Source organism: Mus caroli, unplaced genomic scaffold (assembly GCF_978045245.1).
Source record: "Mus caroli unplaced genomic scaffold, Mus_caroli_1 scaffold_8, whole genome shotgun sequence".
NCBI classification, from domain to species: domain Eukaryota; kingdom Metazoa; phylum Chordata; class Mammalia; order Rodentia; family Muridae; genus Mus; species Mus caroli.
The window spans coordinates 116,176,501-116,200,869 of NW_028227263.1; the positions used below are offsets into that span (position 1 = coordinate 116,176,501).

The 24,369-nt window shown below is 51.5% G+C and overlaps 2 protein-coding genes across 3 annotated transcripts in view; one reads left to right on the plus strand and one right to left on the minus strand.

Moving 5' to 3' along the window:
* The window catches only part of Ryr1 (ryanodine receptor 1), a 126,951-nt gene extending 124,148 nt beyond the window's left edge, over window positions 1–2,803 (plus strand). The window contains exons 100-104 of the mRNA XM_085841970.1: window positions 686–842; window positions 1,453–1,517; window positions 1,775–1,875; window positions 2,368–2,419; window positions 2,600–2,803. Coding sequence (XP_085698096.1) covers window positions 686–842; window positions 1,453–1,517; window positions 1,775–1,875; window positions 2,368–2,419; window positions 2,600–2,695 — 471 coding nt within the window. The 3' untranslated portion in view covers window positions 2,696–2,803. The remainder of the gene's footprint in view (window positions 1–685; window positions 843–1,452; window positions 1,518–1,774; window positions 1,876–2,367; window positions 2,420–2,599) is intronic.
* A 70-nt stretch (window positions 2,804–2,873) lies between these two features.
* Window positions 2,874–24,075, minus strand: Map4k1 (mitogen-activated protein kinase kinase kinase kinase 1). Of its 2 annotated transcripts, XM_021167233.2 has the most exons (32): window positions 23,161–24,075; window positions 22,942–22,999; window positions 22,733–22,823; window positions 22,090–22,154; window positions 19,560–19,615; window positions 19,424–19,471; window positions 19,233–19,275; window positions 19,075–19,147; window positions 18,066–18,197; window positions 17,628–17,690; window positions 17,448–17,529; window positions 16,808–16,921; window positions 16,505–16,583; window positions 15,085–15,143; window positions 14,952–14,995; window positions 14,818–14,862; window positions 12,910–12,952; window positions 12,206–12,368; window positions 12,049–12,131; window positions 10,775–10,798; window positions 10,144–10,228; window positions 7,766–7,842; window positions 7,621–7,681; window positions 6,223–6,331; window positions 6,081–6,139; window positions 5,809–5,912; window positions 5,020–5,194; window positions 4,438–4,500; window positions 4,269–4,358; window positions 4,117–4,187; window positions 3,683–3,738; window positions 2,874–3,049 (listed from the first exon to the last, which is right to left on the minus strand). In XM_021167233.2, the coding sequence occupies exons 1-32, from the start codon at window positions 23,257–23,259 to the stop codon at window positions 2,980–2,982; spliced, it is 2,484 nt and encodes an 827-aa protein (XP_021022892.1). In that variant the 5' UTR covers window positions 23,260–24,075; the 3' UTR covers window positions 2,874–2,979. The 2 variants fall into 2 exon arrangements, with proteins under 2 accessions (XP_021022892.1, XP_085698097.1); XM_085841971.1 differs by lacking the exon at window positions 3,683–3,738.
* Window positions 24,076–24,369: the final 294 nt, after the last annotated feature.

Genomic DNA, 24,369 nt, shown 5'->3' on the forward strand with positions numbered 1-24,369 from the left:
AATCCCCAGTCAGGAAGCCGTGGGAGAAGAATGCCTTTGTAGAGAGAATCTCTTGTGTGTTGTGTGGAAACAACATCTGTCAATCAAAAGCCAATGACCTACAAGCTGAGGCAGGAAGTAGGAGGTGGGAGTTCCAGCAGGGAGAGAGGAACTCTGGGATAGCATCAGGGACAGGAAGAGATTCTCCTGGAACTCTGAGGAGACAGACACATGAAGCCAAGGAGAGGTAGCCAGCCATGTGGTACTCGGAATAGAATAAATGTGTTAAGTAAGTTATGAGCTAGTCAGGGAACAAGCCCAAGTGTATGGCCTAGGCATTTATTCATGAATAATTCTCATAGTCATTATTTTAGAAACTTGCTTTTTTTTTTTTTTAATTCATTCTGGGACTCCAAACCCACACTGGGGCCACATTCAGGCTAGGGCTTCCTGTCTCAATAACCCGACCTAGAAACTTCCTCATGGACGTGTCCAGAAGTGTGTCTTCTAGTTGAGTCTAGATCCTGTCTAGATGATGATCTGAACAGTCGCCAGCCCGTGCCTTCCTGTGACAGCCATGACACTGCCCAGCTGTGAGAGGCAGGGCCCAGGGTTCTCTGCCACTGCTCTGTCTCCAGGCCCACCTAGTCCAGGCTTCCGGTAGGTGCTGTGGCTGTTAACTGAGCGACCTGCTCCTTCTCCCCAGTGCTACCTGTTCCACATGTATGTGGGCGTCCGGGCCGGTGGAGGGATCGGGGACGAGATCGAGGACCCGGCCGGTGATGAATATGAACTTTACCGGGTCGTCTTCGACATCACCTTTTTCTTCTTCGTTATCGTCATCCTGCTGGCCATCATTCAGGGTCAGTGCTAGCTGGGGGGGTGGGGGGGGTAGGAGGGGTGCATAGTACCTAGAGGCTGGGTATCTCGCTAGTTAGCTCCCTGGCTTAGCCCCTCCTTACTGTGAGACCTGAGGCAGGTGGTCTCTCTGAGCTTTGGTTTCTCCATCTGAAAAATGGAGGAGTTGAAACAAGGTACCATAGCTGGGCAGTGGTGGCACACGCCTTTAATTTCAGCACTCAGGAGGCAGAGGCAAGTGGTTCTCTGATTTTGAGGCCATCCTGGTCTACAGAGTGAGTTCCAGGTCAGCTGGGGCTACACAGAGAAACCCTGTCTCGAAAAACAAAAAACAACCAATCAACAACAACAAAATCCCAGGTACAGTGACCAGAGACCTACCGTAAGCTTGAGGCCAACCTGGTCTCTGTTCCATAACTAGGGGTGTTATGGGTACTAAGCTCAGAGACTGCCAGGAAGATGAAGCCGTGCACTGCGTTGAAGTGTGTGTCTGTCCTTACTAAGAACTCAGTAAACAGCTGCTTCTCCTCCTCTTGGGAAGTGTGGTAAGAGTAAGAAACACGGCCCAGAGGTACTCGGTGAACCTGGGTCTTGACCTATGTCCTGCCACCTCAGGTCTGATTATCGATGCTTTTGGGGAGCTCCGAGACCAACAAGAGCAAGTGAAGGAAGACATGGAGGTGTGTTGTGCCCAAGAGTGAATCTAAGGAATTATGGGATACATAGGGACAAATAATGGGGGATATTACTGGAACTAACCTCAGAGCTTGCCAGGGAGATTAAGCCACGCGTTCCTTTGAAGTACTCAATAAACGCCTGCTTCTATTCCGCTTGGGAAGTGCGGTGAGGTTAGGAAACGCATGGGAGCAAGGCAAGGCCCAAAGGTACTAGATGTCACTGAGCCTTCCTTGACTCTGACATCTTCCGTTGTCCTCAGACCAAGTGCTTCATCTGTGGAATAGGCAGTGACTACTTCGACACAACCCCACATGGGTTTGAGACCCACACTCTAGAAGAGCACAACCTAGCCAATTACATGTGAGTGAGTGTGGGAAGTGATGGGTGATCAGAGGGTGGGAGTGAGCCGGTTGATAGCCAGGGCAGGACCACTGAGCCTGGGCCAGCTGCAGAAAGGGACGTGGGTGTCCATGTGGATAGGTTTTAGACAATCAGAAATGAAGCCTCACTGTGGCTCTGTGGAAAAAGTGAAATCCCCCAGTGAGGGGCTGGGGGCGTGGCTCAGTGGTAGAGCCCCTGCCTAGAATCCCCCAGTGAGGGGCTGGGGTGGGGCGTGGCTCAGTGGTAGAGCCCCTGCCTAGAATCCCCCAGGGAGGGGCTGGGGTGGGGCGTGGCTCAGTGGTAGAGCCCCTGCCTAGAATCCCCCAGGGAGGGGCTGGGGGCGTGGCTTAGTGGTAGAATTTCTGCCTAGCGTGCACTGGGCTCTGGGTTTCATCTTCAGCAGCAGGAAATAAATCTAAATCTCGTGCAAGTGTGGTTCTTACCTTCCTCCTGTGGTCCTCTGTCCCTCAGGTTTTTCCTGATGTATTTGATAAATAAGGATGAGACAGAGCACACTGGTCAGGTAAGAGGTGCTAATGAGGAACGCGTAGGGGACATGGCTCAAGCCACTCCAGCCGGCTGTTGTCTAGTTACACCCTAGTGTATGCAGTAAACTAGTCTTAAGAGAATCAGCAGGCAGCAGAGAATCCATTATCAAGCGTGTGAAGATGTGACCACGAGACTCTCATCCCGTCAACCCTAGGAGTCGTATGTCTGGAAGATGTACCAGGAAAGGTGCTGGGATTTCTTTCCTGCTGGAGACTGTTTCCGCAAGCAGTATGAGGACCAGCTTAGCTGAGGTCTGCAGCTGGCCCTCCCCCACCTCAAGTGCCTTCTCCACTGCGAGCTCCTCCCCAGGCAGCTGGGGACAGGTGATCCTGAACTAGACCAATAAATCCTGTGCTACACCCCCACCATTATTGTGTTGGTCATTTAAATCTGGCAGGGTAGGCACCCAAAAATCTCTCCCCCGAGAATTTCAAGACGACAAGGCTAAAGTCAAGTTTATTGGGAGATAAGGTCATGTCATGACCACTAGTGCGTCTGTTAGGAGTCTGCAGGCATCCATGCCCTCTCAATGGCTCATTCCTGGATGTAGAGGTTGCTGGGAGCGGTAGGGTCATCCGTGGGCCTTGTCTCCACTACTACAGGCCTGAAGAAGACAGAGGTCAAGTCATTCATTCATTCGTTCATTCTCAGAGTAGTTAATAGGGACTGCATCATTCCAATGCGGGCCTGACAATGACTACACCGGGCATGATGGGATATGCGTACAATCCCAGTAACTGGGAGGCTGAAGCAAGCAAAGCTGGAGTTCAAGGTCATCTTCAGCTACCTAGGGAGTCTGAGGTTAGCCTGAGCTATAAAATCCTGTTTCAGAAAAAAAAAGGGGGGGGGGGTCTGGCAAGGTGGCTCAGCAGGAAAAGGTCTCCTAAAAATGTCCTCTGATCTCCAGGTGCCCTCTGTGCCATGTGTCCCCAACCCCCAATGTGATAGAAGAGAAGCGAGAATCGGAGATCAGCCAGGGCTACATATGCTATCTCATGGCAACAACAGTAAAAGGAGCCGTGGGGAGTTCTCACTCCCAACCTCAAGGGTAGACTAAAGGAATACAGGGAAGCACGGGTGCAGGGGCTTCTACTGAGGGCAGCCAAGGCTCACGGTGGAGCTGGAGCCTCAGGAGGGAACCTAGCAAAAGAACATGGAGGGGTTTTCTAGGCCATGGAAACCTCCTCTCCACACCAGCAGCCTCTCCTATTCCCCATCCGTCCCTCCACCACCATACCTGGGGGAGCAGAGCAGACGGAAGGTGAGGGTGGGGTCTCTCAGCTCCTGCAGCGGCTGTAGAGAAAGTGTGTCTGTGTGTGTGCTGAGAAGTAGGACCTTCCCTCTCCTACAGACATGGCTTCCTCAGGGTAAGTCTAACCCCAGACCCACTCATGAAGCTGTGTGACTTTGACAAGCATGGGACTTAACTGCTCTGTGTCCTAGACTACTAACCTGCAAAGTTGCCGCGCCCTATCTGATAGGCAACTGTGAAGGGTAAGTCAAGAACCAGGGAGCCGGAACAGTGCTCTGTGAGATGAGCCTGCTTGTACTACGGCGACGATGTGTGCCCTGAAGCTTCCCTGTCCTGACCCAGGGCTTCTCCAAGCCCATTTAAAGGATGTGAAGGTTGAGGATGAGGGCAAGGGAGTGGTGTGAACTGAAGGAGCCTACCTGTTTCAAGTCTGGAGCCCACACCTGAACTCCGTGCTTCCAGAAGGCCTGGAGTCGATCTTCAACCATAGCTAGAGAGGAAGCAGTTCCCTGTGACCTTGAGGTCACAGAGCTCCCACTCTAGACCCTGGACCCTCCCAACTAACACATACCCACAGCCTCGACCGCTTCTGTCATGGGGATCTCAGGGGTGCGAAGCCCAGGAGCTGGTGCCCCCTCTGGGGTCACTAGCTTTAGAGAGCCTGAAGGGAAGTGGAAGGAAAGCTTTGAGCACAACGTTCTGGGCTGAGGACCAGAAAGGGAAGGGAGGAAGGCTCTTACCATCCATCAACACCATCACCATGTCTTCCTTTACTTGGATCACCTGCACTGGTCCCTTGTGCTCTGCGCGAGAGGCAGGGGCTTAAGAACTAACTTCCTGGCTCTGTTCAGCTAGCACCCCTCAGGTCCCTGCCTGCCATGTGCGCTCCACCCTGTTATGACCAGTCAAGTAAGATCACACACCCTGTTCCATCTCTTTCTCAGTATCGGGTTCGGCCATAGCCCTGCCCAGCCACTCTGCCCTTCCCCTTCCCTGGTGCCCTAACCTGTAGTCCCATCCTCATCCATCTCGGCCCCTTCTCACAAGCCACATCCTTTCCACAAACCATGCCCCTTTTCTGAAGCTCCGCCCTCTTCCCTCGGCCCTGCCCCTTCCCTGCAGACTGAACCCCGCCCTGCAGCCCCGCCTTAGTCTGCAACTTTTCCCTAATATCCTCTTTCCTGAAGCACACCCTTTCCAGGACTGCCTTTTCCCTGCAGCCCCTCCCTCTCCTGCAGCCTCTCCATCCCCTGCAGCCCCTCCTTCCCCGGCAGCTTCTCCCTTCCTAGCATCCTTGCCTCTTAGCGCCACGGCCCACTCACCCGTGCTGGAGTCGTCCAGCCAGCAGGACAGCGCACCGAAGCGCACGGTGTGGAAGAGCACCGACTTTGCCGCCTGCCCGGGGCTCACGCCGATGCACACAGCCGGCAGCTCGGAGCCCGGCGTTGTCAGCAGCGCGAACACCGGCAGAGGCGTGGGCAGCGGGAACAGCACCTGCTGCAGGCCCGCACGGGGAAGAGCGATTCAGGGAGGCTCTGAGACCGGGGGTGGGGTGGGGGACAGGAGTAGGGTAGGTAGGGAGTCCCTCGGAGATTTTCGGGCTTCTAGAGTAAATGTGGCTTTGTCTGGAGGCGTGTCAACCTGGCGACAGAAAAGCAGGAACACCCCCTACACACACCCCAGGCCAACAAAACCATTTTAGACTCAAAGGGACAGACCCTTAGAGACTGAGGAATAATTAAGTTGTTCAGATGTGAGGGGCGGGGCTTAAATATCAGGAAGTGGTTTTCTTTTTCACGATTTACTTATTTTCATTTTATGCGCTTGGTGTTTTGCCTGCATGTATGAGGCTGTTGAGTCCCCTGCAGCTGGAGTTTCAGACCGTTGTGAGCTGCCATGTGGGTGCTGGGAACTGAACGTGGGTCCTTTGGAAGAGCAGCCAGTACTCTCTTAATCACTGAGCCATCTCTTCAGACTCTTGGGAAATTTTCAAAATGCCTCAGGATGGGGAGGGAGCAACAGCATGGACTGGCCGGGGGGGGGGGGGGGTCCATCCCGTTCTTTATATAAGCGCAAATGGTGGATGGAGCACCCTCGCTCTACAAACTTACCCGGACAAGCAAGAATTTGTTCATTGGCTGGTACCACTGGAGCAAAACCACAGACGTCTCCAATGCCCCACATAAGAATGGCCCCCCAGAGCTAGCACCCTCGGCTGTGGAAGTGGACAAGAATGAGTCAGGTCAGGGTCCCTGTCTCCCTCTAGGATCCCCCAGTATCTCTCCAAGGGTCCTGGACACCATGCCTCAACCTTATTGAGTAGACACTGGCCAGGCACCAGCCCGCCCCATCACTCTACACCCAGAGGGAGGCTGGCTCTCACCCACACAGCAAGCCCGGCAGCCTTTGGTGTCCTGGATCTTACTGGAGACCATGTTCTTTCTGGAGGAGGAAGAAGAGGAGTGAGGGGCTGCGCGGGCCGCAGTGGGGGCAGGGAAGCCAGTGGCGCCCTTTGGGGCTCCTACCTTGCCAGTAACCGGTGAGGGCTAATGTGAGCGATGGGGCTTCCTGTTCTGCCATCTTTCCTTTCAAGCAGGCCCAGGATGCTATGAGAATACAGGTAGGGTGTCTTCCCTGCAGTGTGTGTATGAGAGGGGGAGTGTCAAGCAGTTAGAGGACCCTTGCCATCTCTATTTCTCCCAGCCCGCTGAAATGTCCCAACATGCAAACCCCACTTTCCAGTCACACAGTTCCCAGTCTTGAGACTTGAAAGGCCCAGTGTGGTCCAGGCATCGTGATCTGCTTAGGAAAACAGAGCAGAAGAGGTCGTCTGCCCTCATAACGCTGCTGCACGTGCAACAGGAGGGAGGTTTACCCAGCCCATGAGGTTGCACCTGAAGTTTATTTTTTTGGTGCGTGTGTCTCAGGTCCAGGCTGAGCTCTAACTCCCCATGGAGCTGAGGCTGGTCTTGAACTCCCATCCTCCTGACTCTACACCTGGCACATATTTCAAAGTTTAACAGAAAAACCTACCTAAGCCAGGATTGGTGGCACCTGCTCCTACTCTCAGAACTTGCGAGGCTGAAGCAAGTGAGTCACTCTAAGTTTGAGGCTAGCCAGGGATACACAGTCTCAAAAAAAAAAAAAAAAAAAAAAAGGAGGGGGGGTGATGATGGGCAGTTCTCTGTGAGGTCGAGGCTAGCCTGGTCTACATGAGTTCCAGGACAGCCAGGGCTACACAGAAACCCTGGCTTGGGGGGAAAAGGATAGGGGGTGGGGTGTTCTGGAGTTATAGCTCACTGGTGGCACATGTGCCCCACAACACGGGCCCTAGTACTTACCAAAGAAGAGCAAACCCTGTGGCTTCTTCAGTCTATCTTAAGTGAGAATAAGTTCTGACCCACCTACCTGTACCTATCTCTTCTGCTCTGGGATTAAAGGGGTGTGCCAACTACACCCCGAGATGTCAAAGTTATTTAAAGATGAATTGATTGTAAAAAAATTAACTCACAACCAACTTAAGTGAAGATATGGGCTGAAGAGATGGCTCAGTGGTTAAGAGCACCGACTACTCTTCCAAAGGTCCTGAGTTCAAATCCCAGCAACCACATGGTGGCTCACAACCACCCATAATGAGATCTGATACCTGCTTCTGGTGCATCTAAAGACAGTTACAGTGTACTTAGATATAACAATAAATAAATCTTAAAAAAAAAAAAAAGAAGTGAAGATATCAGAGCTCCATTTTATAGATAGGAAAACTAAGGCTCAGGAAGAGAAGCTCCTGGCCTTAAGTTCAACCAGTGGTGAGCTATGAACCTCAGGCCCAGTGGAGGTGAGGGCTCAGTTTGTGCTCATCCACACACACATACCCACCCTCCCTTCACTCCTGGCCCCTGACCCTGCCCCTGCCCCAGGCTAACCTGAGAGAGACATGAGGAGGTTGTTGATGCAATAGAGCCAGGTTGTGCGGCCAGGGAAGATCTGTAGAGGATGGGGTGACTCCTGTGATTCCCATCTGACCTTGTGCCACCCCACCCCACTCCCAGCACTGATCCCATCCCTCACCATTTCCAGCGTCGCCTCCTGATCATTCCGGTTCAGTATGAAAATGCCTTCCTCTGCCCCCAGGAGCAGGTTCTGATCTGAGTGGGCCAGACAAGGAGGTTGCTGGGCTCTCTCATCATGAGAGATGGACCTCCCAGACCTTTGTCCAAAACTGGCCCTCTACCCCAAACCCACCCTTTCATACCAATTCCCCTTGCAGGCTGACATCCCCAGTTTCTAACCCCCCGTGTGCTCAGTCCCTTAAGCCAGTCTCCATGACCCCTCCTCCCACCCCTCCCTTCTGTAACTTGCCAATGCCTAGCAGTTCTCTGTCCAGGGTCCTCCAACTCTACTTCCTGCAGCACCTCTCTAAGCCCCGCCCCTTCCTCCCTAGTGCTGATCTCCATCACTGATTTTTGACTCTGGATTCTCAATGTATGCTTTTCTATCCAGTGGGGCTGATTAGCTCTGGTGTCTCTCAGCATGCGTGTTTGTCTACATGTATACCTGTACACCATGAACATGCAATGCCTTCAGAGGCCAGAAGAGGGTTGGGATCCCCTGGAACTGGAGTTAGAGAAGCCTGTGAGCCCCCATGTGGGTGCTGGGAACTGAACCTGAGTCCTCTGAACAAAACAGCTGGTGCTCTTAACCACTGAGTCTTCTCCCCCGGCTGTCTCTTGTTTTATGAGATCTGGTCACAAGTATCCCACTGGCCCTTGAACTTGCTATGAAACCAAAGTTGAATCTGAATTTCTGATCTTCCTGCCTCTACCTCCTCAGAGCAGGGGTTACCAGTATGGACCACTATGCTGTTTGTTTGCTTAAGAAGGCTCTTGTTAGCCAGGTGGTGGTGGCAGCGCATGCCTTTAAGCCCAGCACTCAGGAGGCAGAGGCAGGTAGATCTCTGTGAGTTTGAGGCCAGCCTGGCCTACAGAGTTCCAAGACAGCCAGGGCTTCAGGGAGAAACCTTTTCTTGAAAAACCAAAAAGAGAAAAGAAAAAAGAGGAGGAGGAAGAAGAAGGGAAGGAGGAAGAGGAGAAGGCTCTTGCTATACAGCTCTGGCTGGCTTCAAACAAGTGATGATCCTTTTGCCTCAGCCTCAGGAATGCTGGCATTAAAGGAACCTCTATTTATGCTGGCATTAAAGGAACATGCCTCTATTCCACGACTCTTGTTATTTAATACTGACCCCTCAATCTTTTTTTTTTTTTTTTTTTTGGTTTTTTGAGATAGGGTTTCTCTGTGTAGCCCTGGCTGTCCTGGAACTCACTCTGTAGATCAGGCTGGTCTTGAACTCAGAAATCCACCTGCCTCTGACTCCCGAGTGCTGGTATTAAAGGCATGCATCACCACGCCCGGCCCTGACCCCTCAATCTTAACCTCCATCTCTAATCTCCTGAGTCTGTCCTTTTCTGCTGCAGTGAAACCCATCCCCCCAAAACTGATGCCAGTCTATCTACCATCTGAATGCAGGTGACCTTCATCTTCCCTTAGGGCTCCATTACGATCCCTAACTGTAGATGATCTTACTCAGACACCACTGGCCTCTGAACTCCGACTCTCCTGGTATCTGCTTTCCAGTTCATCCTTTCCCTTCCCCTCTTGGATCCCCAAATCCCAAAAGTAACCACAACTTCCGCTCCAGGTTTGGCCAACAACGTCACTCCAGTCAGACGCTCTCTCCAGAGCCGAGCACCTGCTGCTCTGGGCGCACTGGTTCCCAGCACCCATGCCTGGAGTCTCACAACGGCCTGTAACTGCAGCTCCAGGGACCTCACATGCTCTTTTCTACTCTGTAAGTGCCTGGGTTTGTGTGCACAAACCTAAACACAGCACACACTTGTTGACAGCTTCCAGGGAGGAAAAGTCAGTTTCTTTAAGAGCTAACCATGTTCTAGTGGATGGCCCCACAGTCATGAGTTTGAACGGTACAAACTCAGGCTGGGTGGGCCTGAACCTGGGATGAGTGGAAGGTGAGGATATAATCAAAATATATCGTATGACATTCTCAAATAATTAATAACAATGTTGTATTTTAGAAGACATTACCTAAAAATTAAAAATGTAAATCTTAAATAGCAAAAAAGAGCTTCCTGGGGCTGGAGAGGCGGCTCAGTGGCTAAGAGCACTGACTGCTCTTGCAGAGAACTTGGGTTCAGTTCTCAGCATCCATATGAGAATCAGCAACCAGTTAACTCCAGCCCCAGAAGATACAGTGCCCTCTTCTGGCCTCTGTCAACACTGTGCGCGTGTGATAGACAGGTGTACGTGCAGGTAGAACCATTCACCCATAAAACTAAAACAATATCCTGCCTGTGTCTCTGTGCTCCCATTAGAGTCCTGCCCTTCCCGCCTGGCTCCTCACCCAGGCTCTCCTGGGTCTCCTAAATGCCCACCTTTTGTAGAGGGATGTGTCCAGGCAGCTGTGCTGTGAATCTGGAGGGGACAGCCGTTGAATAATTTCACAAGAAGGGGATATTTCTGGATGGCCATGGCCCGTGGGCAGCAGCAGTGGGCAGAGGACAGGAAGGTGCAGAGTTCAGAATCTGCCCGTGCCTCGGAGGCGTATAACCCCCCCTACCCCCACTCTACTACCCCCCCCCCAAATCTGTAGCTCTGCCTTTCACAGTCTCATTTACTATGGTTAGGTATGGTCCAAAACATATTACATGAGAGATTTGAAAAACAAAATTATTTGTTTTAGTTTTTTTGTTTTGTTTTGTTTTGTTTTTTAGACAATGTTTCATTTTAGCCCAGGCTGACCTTAGATTCTATATGTAGCCTAGGCTGGCTCTCAACTCCTGACCCTCTTGCTTCCACTTCCAAAGTGCTGGGTATTACAGGTGTAAACCACCACACACTGATCCTTCAGTAAATCTCTTATTTTGCCTACCAATGACCCCCCTCCATAAATATATAAGATTGATTGGGTACTAGCCAGTCTGAGGCACCCATTGGGGATCCTGAAATGGACCCTCCATGGATAAAGGGGAATGTCTTATATTCAGTCCTGAGTAAGCTACTTACCTCTCGCCGCTTCTCATTCTCCATCTGTGGATCAGAAAACAGCCGCCTCTAGGATCCCCCTCCTCCAGAGTCTATGTACCCCACTTGGCCTAGAACCCCCCCCCCCCCCCGCCACCTTTAGAGGTAATGGATACAGAAAGCAAGGCTTTGTACTTAGCAGCTAAGCTCTCTTTCACTGAGCCACGCCCCCAGCCCTTACTGGGGGATTCTAGGCAGGGGCTCTACCACTGAGCCACACCCCCAGCCCCTCACTGTTGAACTGGACTAGGCTGGTTACTGCCCTAACCTTTCACAGAAGAATTCTAGGGAAGTCTTCTGCTGCTGATGGCCAGTTTTTGTCAACTTGACACAAGCTAGAGTTCATTTAGAAAGTAGACACCATAATTGAGAAAATGTTTCAACCAGATTTGGGACATTATTACTATTATTATTATTATTATTATTATTATTATTATTATTACCAATTAATGGGAGAGGGTGAGGGCCCAGACCATTTTGGGTGGTACCACTCTTGGGCAGGGGACTTGGGCTGTATAGAAAAGCAAGCTGAGCGAGCTCTGAGGAGCAAGGCAGAAAACAGCGTCCCTCCTTCCCCCCTGCTTCAGTTCCTGCCCTGGCTCCTCTGCATGGTGGACTGTGAACTGGAAATGGAAGCCCAGCAAGCCCTTTCCTCCCCAGGCTGGTTTTGGTTGGCCTTCTATCAGAGTGATGGGAAAACTAACCAGAAGAGCTCAGCTACCTCCCAGCCCTGCAGCTCCCCACTGTCCCGCCTCAGCGCCCCCCACCCCACCCCTGTCCCCGAGTGTGTGGCCACCACACAGAAGGTGGTATCTATTTTCATGTATGAAGGCTTGCACTTTATGAAGACACAAGGTCGGGGCTCAGCAGGAAAGCACTGGCTGTGAGGAGCTGAGTTCAGACTCCCAGCGCCCATGTTAACAAGCGGGCATGACTATGGTCCTCCATAAGCACAGAGACTGCAGGGTCCCTGAGGCTTGCTGGCCACCAGCTTGGCAACAAGTCAGAGCTGATGCTCTGTCCCCAAGAAATAAGACGGAACTTGGTAAAGCAGGTCACCTGCTGCTCTCCTCCGGCCTCCACATATGCATCTACACACACGCCTGTGCATACACCACCCACCCACCTACACACAACCCACAAGATCAAGTCTGACACAAAGGACTCCATAAATGTCACCTATCAGATGCCACCCCATCTTCCACTGGGCGGCCCCAGCCCGCCCACCCTGAGACCGGTGGCTAGCTAGCTCTTACCTTTCCCCTCATCTTTTCCTTCCTTGGGGGTACGAGTGGGGGCTGGCCTGGCTCCGGAGCAGCTGGGTTCCACAATGAGGGATCTGGTGGGAGTTGAAGCCACGTCAGGCCAGGAGACTTCCCCCTGCCTATCTTCCTCCCCAGGCCGTCCTGGTACCTGAGCGAGCTGTGAGGTGAGGGCTACGGGTCGCTGGGGGAGGCCCAGGTCGCGGGGTGCGTGGAGGGGGCCCACTCGCACACCGGACCAGCACCCCTGGGCTCAGTTGCCCATCGTCCCTCATCCCTCCAGAACCATCATCTGATGGCGACCGAAACTTGGGCTGCAGAGACAGGAGTGTGGGAGAAATAGATACACAAGAGGTTCCAGAAGACAGTGTGCCTCATACCCCAATCCCTGCCTCCTCCAGAACCAAGAATTACTCATATCTGTGACCCTCCCCAGGACACCCTGCTTTGGTTCCACCATTTCCAAGACCCATGTCCCCATGGGAAGGACTATCAGAATACTCCAGAAAACAAAGGGTTAATGCTGGGCACCAGCTTCCACGCTACACCCCAACACCCAGCCTTGCTTTAAACAAACAAATTTTTGTTTTGAGACAGTGTCAGGCTAGGTCACTGTGTAGCCCAGGCTGGCCTTGAACCTGCTACACAGCTAAGGATGACCTGGAACTCTTGATCTTCCTGCCTCCACTGCCTGAATGCAACACCACACCCAGTTCCAATGGAGTTTTTATACATCCAACCCAAACCCCAAATTCTTAAGCTTTTTGTAATATTCAAACACCCCCAGCTTCAAACTCTAAACAGTTAAACCTCCCAGCATCAAAGGACTTGGCCTCAGGATTCCCAGGGCCTCACCTTGGGGGGCAGTGGAGGAGGTATGTTCTCTGAAGGGGCAGGGCTGAAACACAAAGACAGGGTGAGCAGATGTGGGTTCGAGGGACGGGATGGGATGTGTCAGGCTTGTGGCATGGGACTGAGGGGCAGTGGGGGAGGGGTGACTTAGAGCCATGGCTATAAACAGCATCTCTGAACTTTTACATGGTGTCCACAAGAAGTCATGGGGGGGAGGGTCCTGCTTCACTCCTCATGTTCCATCCCTCGTACACACACACAGAAGGTAGGAAACAAACAGGGGCAGGCTTGGAGACTGTCCCCGAGCCAGGGCAAGAAGAATGTGGGGACTTGGGATGACTGCTGGGGTGCAGCTTGAGAACTGGGACTCAGACCCTGACTGGTAGGAAATGTCCATGGGTCAAAATTTTAGTCTGAGATTAGGCCTCCAGTCACAAGCCTGTAATCTCACTTATTTAGAAAGCAGAGGCAGGAGGATTGAGAGAGTTCAAGAGCAATGCAGGCTACAGACGGAAGCTGGGTGAGAAAATGACAAGGTTTGGGGGAGAAGACGAGGGTTGAAGCTTAGTGAAGGAGGTAGCTCGAGGAGTCTGAGCCTAGGAAGGAGGCGAGACGCCAGAGCTGGGATGGTCAAGTGTGGTCAGGCCTGGGCCTGAGGGCAGCTAAAAGACCCAAACTGGGGATTAGATAAAAAGTAGAGAGGCTGGAGAGATGGCTCAGTGGTTAAGAGCACTGACTGCTTTTCCAAAGGTTCTGAGTTCAAATCCCAGCAACCACATGGTAGCTCACAACCACCCGTAATGAGATCTGATGCCCTCTTCTAGGGTGTCTGAAGACAGCTACAATGTACTTAACATAAAATATTAAAAAAAAAAAAAAAAAGTAGAAGGAGCCAGGCCTGGTTGGGCAAGTAATACCAGTTGAGGCAGGAGGACTGTCTGGGCTACAGAATGAATTCAGTTCCAGCCTGCACAATTTGGTGTTACCATGTATCAAATTAAAAAGTAGAAGCAGCTAGCCATGCCTTTAATCCCAGTCTGGGAGAGGCAGAGGTATGTAGATCTCTGTGAGTAGGGCCAGCCTGGTCTAAATATAGAGCTGGGGCTACATTGTAAGATTCTATTTCAAGTTTTTAATTTTTTTTCCTCTCTGTTTTTTCAGACAGGGTTTCTCTGTATAGCCCTGGCTATCCTGGAACTCACTTTGTAGACCAGGCTAGCCTCGAACTCAGAGATTTGCCTGCCTCTGCCCCAAGTGCTGGGACTAACGGTGTATCCTACCACTCTCGGCTTCAAGAAAACAATTATTTTTATAGAGAGATGGCTCAGTGGTTAAGAAAACTTGCTATTCTTGCAGAGGACCTGGGTTCCCAGCACCCACGCAGCAGCTCACAACAACCTTAACTCCAGCTCCAGGGATCTACCGCCCTCTACTGGCCATCGCATGCAGCAGGAACAAATGTGGCCCAGGCAAAACACCAAACAATAAATCTAAACACTTTTTTTTTTTTAAGTAAAAAAGAGCAGAAGATGTAGGTCAGTGATAGAGCACTTGCCTAGACTCCACTGTGGAGGGGCTGTGGGTGTGGCTCGGGGGTAAAATGCTTGTGCCATGAGTGGGAAACCTTAAGGTCAGTCTGAAGGAGGAAGAGGAGGTTTGGGGAAGGAAAGGGCGCGTTGGAATTGGGATGGGGAAGCCCAGGGGTCAGAGGTGAAGGTAGACGGTCCAATGGGCTTGGGGAACACAGATGGAGGAGGGAAGGAGGGAGCTGCACTGAGGGTCATGAGAGCTCAAGCATTGGGGTGATAAGAAGATAGGAAAGGTGGGGATCTGGGTTAGAGGTTGGGAAGACCCAAGGCAGGGGTTCTCAGGTGCTGAGGTGCGGCAGTGAGGGGTTCATGGGGGTCTTACATGTCCACATCATCATAGTCATCATCAGAATCTGACAGCTGACTCCTGGAGAATGACAGGCATGAGCTTCAGGTGGCTCCCACATAACCCCTCCCCCTCCCCTCCAACCGGGAAGATGGGGAGGGGTCCTGGACCTGGGACTGGTGCTCCTGAAGTGTGCAGGGGGATATAAGCGAACCTGTGGGATGAGGAAAGAGTAAGCTCAGCACAGGGCAGGAATGAGGGGGACGGGGAATGCATCTGGGCAGAGTACAAGAGTCTGCTCACAGTTTCAGCCTGAGGTCTGCAGTCCACGCATCTGGGCCTCTGGAACTCCATTTGACGCCCTGGGAGGTGGGCGGAGACAATCTAGTGAGGGTGGGGCCCCGGGAAGTGGGCGGAGACAACCCAGTAAAGGATCAGGTAAGGAGATAGGATGAAAAAGAACGCCTTTAATCCCAGCACTTGGAAAGCAGAGGCACTCAGGTTTCTGAGTTCCAGGACAGCCTGATCTACAAAGTGAGTTCCAGGACAGCCAGGGCTACACAGAGAAACCCTGTCTCAAAAAAAAAAAAAAAAGAAAAAAAAAAAAAAAGTGGGTGGGGATGAGGAGGGGCGGGGCTGGAGGGTGGCTCCCTTGTGAGAGGGGCTTTTGTTTACATTGTCTTGTCTGGGGGCCCAAGGGTGGCAGCAGAGAGGTAGAAGGACTCAAAGTAGCAGTGAGGCATTTGTTTTTTGGGCGCTAAGTAGGTAGTAGGAGTTCTGACAGATATTGTTGTGGTGGTGGGTTTTTTTTCCCGTTGCTTGGTTGGTTTTGGGGTTTTGTTTTGGTTTTTCAAACCAGTTTCTCTGTGTAGCCCTGGCTGTCCTGGAATTCACTCTATAGAATAGACCAGGCTGGCCTCGAACTCAGAGATCCACCTGCCTCTGCCTCCAGAGTGCTGGGGTTGAAGGTCTGTGCCATGACCACTGGCTCTTTCTTTCTTACTTTCTTTCTTTTAATGAATTTCTTTGTTTCATGAGACGGAGGAGCGTGTGCATCAGAGGACAACTTTCAGAGGTTGGTTCTATCCTTCCATATATGGGTTCAGGTCATTAGCCTTAGCAGCAAGCCCCTTTGCCTACTGAGCCACCTCACTGACCCTCCCATTTATTTTTAAGGCAGGCCACACGTGTGTGATCGTGAAGTTCTGATTCTCTTGCCTCCACTGCCCAAGTGCTGGGATCACAGCTGAACTTCAGCCTCGGACCTCGTGTATGCGAGGCAAGCACTCTACTGATTGAGTTATAGCCCCAGCCCGTTCTTATGGGTTTTGTGTTTGGTTTTGGTTGTTGTGGGGCTTTTTTTGGTTGGTTGGTTGGTTTGGTTTGGCTCTTCGTTCTTTTAATGGCTGTTTTGAGACAAGATCTCACTGTGTCACCCTGGCCTGAAAGTCACTATGTAAAACCAGGCAACCCTGAACTCCCAATGGCCATCCAGAGCTGGGATTCATGGTGTGCACCACTATGCTTTTAGACCCATTCTTGAGGTTTCCTTTGGGTCAGAGCTGGAAGGTGGTGTCTAGGGACTGAAGAGAGGGGACTGAGGAGAGGAGACCCTATAGTCGGTCAGTTTGAGAGTTTCATGGCTACACATTTCTTGGGATTTGAGCCCCTGCTGGTCAGAGAGAGTGCTAGGTGGCCCCAAACTGTAGGTTTCTCTACTCACGGCAGCAGTCTGTGTCTGGGATCCCCAGTGAGCTGGCCCGGTAGGTAGATCTGATCCGCCGAGGGATGGCAGGGGGTGGCTGGGCAGAAGGGTAGCCACATCAGGGCTCACAACCTTCTGCAGTCCTCCATCACGCTGTGAGCCCTCCTCACACCCTCGCTCTTAGAACCCTGCCAGGCTTCCTGTCCTCACACCATTTTCCTTCTAACATGTGCTTCCAGAGGCTTCTCCTGGTCCTGACAGGAGGAGAGCCCTGCGCAAAGGCCCATCGGTTCCCTTGCCCTTCTCTACTAAGGCCCTCACCTCAGGCTCCTCATCTTCAATCTCAACAGGAAGCCCCTTCCCAGGATTCTTCATTTTGTCAAGAAGATCCAAGATCAGGCCTCTGTTCAGCCCTGGCTGGGACACCAGCTGATGCTGCGAGAGGGGACAAGGGTCAGAGGGATGGCGGGCAGGAGTCTCAAGAGTCTAAAGTCATTCTTGGCTATATAGCAAGTATGAGGCTAGCCTGGGCTAATATGAGACCATAAGAAGACAAACAAATGAAATACACATACAGAGAGAGAGAGAGAGAGAGAGAGAGAGAGAGAGAGAGGAGAGAACAAGCACGAGGAAACAACATACAAGAAATAATTGGGTATTAATTTGGTTTGAGTTTTATTTTTGTGACAGGGTCTCATGTAGCTCAGGCTAGCCTCAAATTCTCTATGTAACTAAAGATGGCTTTGAACTTCTGATCTTCCTATCTCTGCCTTACTAGTGCTGAGACTATAGACTTGTGCCCCGAGGCCTGGATCTCCCTGTACAGTTTGGAAGGTCCTGTGGAATTCTGAGGGACAAGGGGTTTTGAAGGGGTCCAGGGTTCTATATACAGCTCTTGTGAGCTGGGGACGACTCAGTAACCCTGGGCTGAAGGAGCAGGGTCCGGAGGGGTATGGCTTACACTGAGCATCTTGGTGGCACTGGGGCGTTTCTTGGAGTTCTTAGTGAGGGTGACTTTGATAAAGTTGTGGAAGGAAGATGACCTTGGGAGGAAGAAGCCAGGTCTGGGATGAAGGGATTGGAGTTCTTCCCCTCACCCCACACACCCTCCCTCTTCTCACCCTCAAGTCATCTCCCTTACCATCTGCCCTTTTCCTTCAGCCGAGGAGGCTGGTACCCGCTCTTGGTCATGAGGAAGAGAACCCTAGATCAGTAGGGAAGAACATGGGATTCAAATCCATGGGGACAGACCTCATAGTTTCAGGAGTTCCCCATGGAAAGAGGACAAGGGAAATGGCTCAGTAGGTAAGAGCACTTGCTATACAAGCCTGAGGATCTGAGTTCAAATCCCCAGATTCCCTATAAAAAAGTCAGCATGCCTGTGACTCTAGTTTGATTTTGTTATGTAGCTCAGGCCAGCCTCGAATTCCCTACCTCTTGCCTCAGCTACTTAAGTGCTGGGACAAGCCAGCCATGCTTGGCTGGGAGGGCAACCTCTGCGATGGTAATGCATGGGTAATTACATGGTAATGGGTAATTACATGGGTAATGCCAGCGCTTGAGAGGTCAAGGCCTTTACCTGAGAGGGTGCACATCAAAGAGAGGGGGCTGAAGCTCAGCCAGCTCGATGGCTGTGATGCCAAGAGACCAGATGTCGCACAGCTCATTGTATCCACCCTTCAGGGCCACCGCTGCCACCTCTGGAGCCATCCTGTGGGCAGAGACCCTCAGAGAGCAAGAAGTGGCCCAGGGACAGGTGAGGGAAAACGGGGGCGCAGACAGCAGGGGAGAAGGATACCTAGACAAAGTTGCAGAAGGAGTTAGAAAGGGAGAGTGTGGCCGGGCAGTGGTGGTGCACGCCTTTAATCCCAGCACTCGGGAGGCAGAGGCAGGCGGATTTCTGAGTTCGAGGCCAGCCTGGTCTACAGAGTGAGTTCCAGGACAGCCAGGGCTACACAGAGAAACCCTGTCTCAGAAAGAAAAAAAAAGGGGGAGTGTGGGTGTGCTCAGGAGTTGAGCACTCTGGAGGCTAAAGCAGGAGTTTGAGGCCAGCCTGGGCTATGGAGTGAGGCACTGACTGAAAAATGAGAGAGAGGGAAGAAAGGAGACACAGTAATGGTATTAGAACCTAGCGTCAGTCCCTAAGACAAAGCAAAAGTCTCAGAGCCACAGGCTCAGAAAACACAGAAATAGATAAAGAGAGTTGTGGAGAGATAGGGATCAAAAGATACAAACCAACCCAAGCTGGGTGCAGTGGTGGTGCATGCCTGAAATCCTAAAACTCTAGGAACTGGAGACAGAAGAATCAGGAGTTCAAGGCCAGCCTGAGCTTTGGGAGAACCTGTGTTGTTAACAATGACAACAAAACACTAACACACACACACACACACACACCCTACAACCACCACCACTGAAATCCTTAACACTAAGAGAAAGGACCAGAAAGAGACCTAGATAAGTGGAAAAATCAACAGGGGTCATAGAGGAGGAAACGGTCTTTAGTAGGAGAAGGCAAAGCCAAGGACTTCCTGGGGACCAAGACGGGGAATGCCCTTGTTCCCATCCCAGTCGCCCCCAGCACCCCTCACCAGTACGGTGTCCCAATGAAAGAAAGGCGCCGGGCCAGTGTCGCCCCAATCTGGGCTGAGATCCCAAAGTCAGCTGGAGGCAGAGACAGAAACCATATTGGCCCCACTCCCTCCTCAACCTCCATCTGCTCCCCGGGCACCCTGTGAGCCAGACTCACCCAGCTTAACCTCCCCACAGTCATTGATGAGGATGTTGGCTCCCTAGAGAGCAGAGGAAGGATTAGAGGCTGATGGGGACCCTGCTTCCCAGTGCTTTGCTGTTCCCAACCGTGACTCCTCCCTAAAGCTCAAAATGAGTTGGAGGGCCCCCTAGGACCCTCTCTTGGTGGCACCCTTGTCCCAAGTCTACCTTGATGTCTCGATGTATCTTCTTCTCTGAATGCAGGTAGGCCAGTCCCTGGAGAGAGGTGAGCAATGACCCCGGTGAGCATCTTTCGCCTTGCAAAAGCCCTGCTTGCTTTGGGAGTCCCTTGGTCCCTTCTCACCTGAAGCACTTCCCGGCACACATAGCTGATCTGGAGCTCGGACAGAGAGCCAGTCACTGCAAAAGTCACCCCAGCCAGGCCAGGCATCGGGAGAAGAGTCAGGAATCCTGGCTCTCTGGGGTTCCCAGCCTCCCTCCTCCCATGACATCGGATAGGATGTCTGAAGAGGAGGGACTTTAGATGGGACAACCGGAAAGGGGAGAGAGAGGGTAGTAACTGCCTGAAAGGTGGTTGCTCTTCCCTGTAATCCAATTACTTGGAAGGATAAGGCAGGAGGGTTGCCTTGAGTTTGAGGCTAGCCTCAGCTATATACCAACATACAGGCCAGTCAGGGCTACATAGAAAGACCTGTTTCCAAAACAACCAAGAGCATTTGCACATGGGAGAAGAGATAGATAGATAGACAGATAAATAACTAGCTATTAGGCAGAGGACGACAGTTAACTCAGCAAATCATTACAATAGTCCTACTCTGTGCCAGGTCCTGGAGACACAGCTACAAACAAGATAGTCACCCCAAAAGGCTGGGGGCATGGTTCAGGAGGAAAGCATTTCCCTGAAATCCTCCAGTGAGGGGCTGGGGGCGTGGCTCAACAATAGAGTCCTTGACTAGCATGTGAAAGTCCTGGAGAGGTTTCAGTACTAGCACGTGCACCTGCAAACACACACACACACACACACACACACACACAAAGATAAATCCTGCTTTCATGGAGAAAGCATGGGAATATATTATTTCACGAGAAATAATATATAAGATGGAAAGGCTAGAGGAATATCTCAGTGCTGGACCTCTTGCCTGTTATTTCAAAAACAAGAAATAACGAAAAACATATAACGTAAGGTGTTAATAAGCTAGTAGTTAGTAAGAAGAAACAGAGCCAGAAACAACAACAGGAAATATGTGTGGGAAGGGCTATGACATTTGACACATGCTGGTCAGCAAGGCTACCATAAGAAGCCGAACCCAAAGCGGGGGTGTGATGGGTCCCGCTCTGCAGGAGAAAAGGAGCAAGGGCAGCTTCTCCCTGGAGGACTATGGGAGACGAGGGAGTCTCTGCATGGGGTGATGTGAGGGCAGGCAAGATGAGCAATGGGGAAGATACAGAGACAGACAGACAGACAGACAAACCCAGTGTCAGAGCAGAGAAAGAGATGAGCAGAGACCCAATGCAGGGAGATAGACGTATTTTAGAAGACAAGCGGAGTTAGCGAAGGGACAAGAGAAAGATGGGACAGAGGGTGTCGGGCAGAGACCAGGGCTTACACAATGGCTGGGTGAGTCACTTCCTGCCTATCGGCCTCAGTTTCCCGTTCTAGGGGACGTTCTGTGTTGCCCTGATGGAAGCTGGAACCTGGATCCATCCTACCAGGCAGGCATTCTACCACTGAGCTAAAGGGAGACCTTTTCAGACAATTTGAAATCGTGGGTAGGGGGAGTTAGAGAGAGTAAGACAGGTGAACACCGCAACTGTAGAAAAGGCTGAGGTGTAGGGCCTGGTGGCAGAAGATGGGCCGTCCTAGCTACTGAAAAGGCTAAGGCAGAGAGACTGCAAGTTCAAGGCCAGCCTGCCGCAAAATAATAAGTAAAAAGAGGGCTGGGGAGCGTCTATGAGAAATTGAAGGGATGTGTTAAGAATACATTGTCAGAGCTGGGCGCGGTGGCGCACGCCTTTAATCCTAGCACTTGGAAGGCAGAGGCAGGCAGATTTCTGAGTTCGAAGCCAGCCTGGTCTACAAAGTGAGTTCCAGGACAGCCAGGGCTATACAGAGAAACCCTGTCTCGAAAAAAAAAAAAAAAAAAAGAATACATTGTCTACCTATAATTCTTAAAGAATAGATAAATTAATTTAAATTTAAATTAAACCCTCAAAGAATAAAGTCATATTAATTTTAAAAAAGAGGTAGGTGTTAGGGATACAGCTCAGAGTGGTTGCCTAGCAAACGTTAGACTCTAGGTTCAAAACGCACTATAGCAAAAAAAAAAAAAAGTGTGTGTGTGTGTGTGTGTGTGTGTGTGTGTGAGAGAGAGAGAGAGAGAGAGAGAGAGAGACTCAGAAGGGATGAGAGGCCTATGCGACTCTTACCCTCAAATTTCCCTGAAAGGTGGACTGCAGGCTAGACCCAGAAATTTACTGACTGTCCACCTGAAAATCTGAACAACTAACCTGAGTTGGAGAAGGCAGAAATAGGCCAGGCAAGGTAGCAAGTGCCTTGAATATCAACACCAGGGGTGGTAGAAGTACGCAGAACTCTGTTGAAGACAAGCCCGGACTACATAGTGAGAAGCCCATCTCAAAAAAGAAGAAAAAAAGAAAATGCAAAGCTGCCCCAACCCAGGAATAAATTTTGGCAAGAAAATATAGACATCCAGACAAAGATAGAGACATGGAAGTGAAGGGGATTATTGCCCAGGAAAAGACAGGCAAGACCCACAGGTGCTGGAGGGCTCCCAGGATACAAGCACAGAGAGAGACAGGAGAGGTAGACTGGTGGTGGAAGGGGGCCTCTGTCCCCTTGTCCTTCTAACCTTGGTAGATGTCCTGGAGAGAACCGGCTCCACAGAATTCCATGCAGATCCACAGCTTCTGCAGCCTATAGGGCGTCAAGAGAGCAGGGATTACAATGGTAGTGAGACCTCCCCGCCAACCACACAGTGTCCTGTTCCCATGACAGCGGAGGCTGAGGATAGCCAGGAAATGTGTATTCCAGAGCAATTTTTAGGTCTTTGGGTTCTAACCCAAGAGCACCCCACTGCCACCCGAAGGTAATTTAGGGGACAGGGCAGAGAACCCATGGCAAAGCAGACATGACAAAGAATCCCGGGTTTAAGGAACAGATACCATTATTGAGGCAGCTGAGATATTATCTTGGGAGCCAAGAAATTTGAGCGTTCATATTAAAGAAGCAGAATAAAAATGGGTGATGCAGGGAGCAGACTAGTGAGAGATTTGATTACAACAAGGAGAAGGTTCTAGATTAGCCCTCAGTAAGAAAGGCAGAATTTCAGATTGGGAATCAGACTGGGATGCCCCAATTAAAAGTGAAAGTCCTCAGGTTGGAGGTAAATTAGGGTATCTGGGTCACAAATGGTAGTTTAGGAGTGGGGACCTGGTTACCGGTGCCTGGTCAGAGTTAAGGGGCTGGGGTTGGGGGATGGGCTAAGACATCACCAGAGGTAACTGCCATGGTAAGCCACGATGTTGGCGTGCCGGCAAGTTTTCAGCATGAGAATCTCCTTCTGAAGGGTGGCGACGTCATCATCTGTGGGGAGGGGCCGGAGAGCGAAGGTGGGCTACAAGCAGGGGCTTGCAGAAGTGTCCCCCGTATCCCAGGAAGGAAAGGGCGGGGATGGGGAAGAAGTTTCTGGGGTTGCTCTCACCAGGCTCCATCTTCACCATCTTCAAAGCCACCAGGTCCTTAGACACCTTGTCGCGAGCCTTGTAAAGGGGAAGTTGGTCATCAGACAGGCTCCATAGCTTGCCATCCACAGCATCTCTGAACCAAGGCCAAGGCCTGGCATTCTCTTACACTCCTGTTTGCCAGCCTCTCCCCAACTATCCCAGGGTTGATGGTGGAGGAGACAGAAGGGCTTTCTCACCTTGAATACTTCTCCATAAGTTCCACCACCCAGTCGTTGCAGTAGATCATAGTGTTCTCGAGGGTCCTTATTAAAAATGTCGGGGTCCACAAGGGCCATCCCTGGAGGCCGGGGCTGGGCCAGTGCCCAGGGGGCCAACAGGGCCTCAGGGTTCAAGCTTTGGTATTACCCTCTGTCTCCACAAGTCCTGGGCCCGCCTTGACTCTGTGGGCTGTGGCCTTCCCCCTCCCCACTCTCGCTTCCTGCCCCAGCTGCAGGGCTGTGCAGAGGGCTGCACAGAGGGCTCCACCCCCGTCCCCTGGGTTCTGAGAGTTTGATCGCCTTGGGACCCATGGGACTCCCCTTTACCCCATGAAGGACACTATGTAAATAAGATGCAAAAGTTCTTGAATGCAACCTGTGGCTGACCTAGCACCCTCTTCCCAACACTCTATTTTGGGAGGAGTCATAAGTTACGGTTGAACCTCTGCTGGGTTCTTGAAGATCTGGAGTCAAGCCAGAGGTTGCAGGTCTGCACAAAGCTGGCTAGGTTTCACAGAAGACCGGTTTACTCGTGACACATGCATGTGACTTAAGTGACACCTGAGCTCAGGGCACCTGCCCGCATGGCACGTGTCTGTGCATCGCTTCAAACGTGTAGGGAATCTGTGGCAGACGTGGAACACTTGTTAGTAGCCCCTACGCAGCCGATGGAGACTCCAGGGTGCCACAGTAATCCAGGCAAGTGCCGGTGTCCTTTGCCTTCCCGGCCTCCTAACAGAGCACTGTAGCAGCACCGAACCGAGTGGGGACCAGCGAGGAAGTGAAGATACACACAAGATGCTGTCTCAGGCACCCAACTCGGAAACAAGAAGGGCTTCAGAGAGCATCTCCCACCCGACTAAACACGAAGAAAAGGAAACTGCAACCCTTCACGGGGCTAAACGCGTTTAGGGCTACGCATGCGTAGAGAAAATTATTGTCTCCTTTCCCGTACAATTCGAGCGCACGCGCGTCGGAAGCTTAAGTACTAAGTTTGCGCGGCCCGGGAAAAGCTTAGCCCGCCTCCTGGCGCCTGCGTAGTAAGGCAGACTAAACCTTTTCTCACGCTATTGGTCTCCTTTAAGTGAGCTCATTGCGCATGCGCAAGTTACAACTGCTGGAAGGAAATCACGTGGTAGACAAAAAAAAAAAAAAAACCCAACCGGCGCCGCTGCCGCCGGAAGTGCC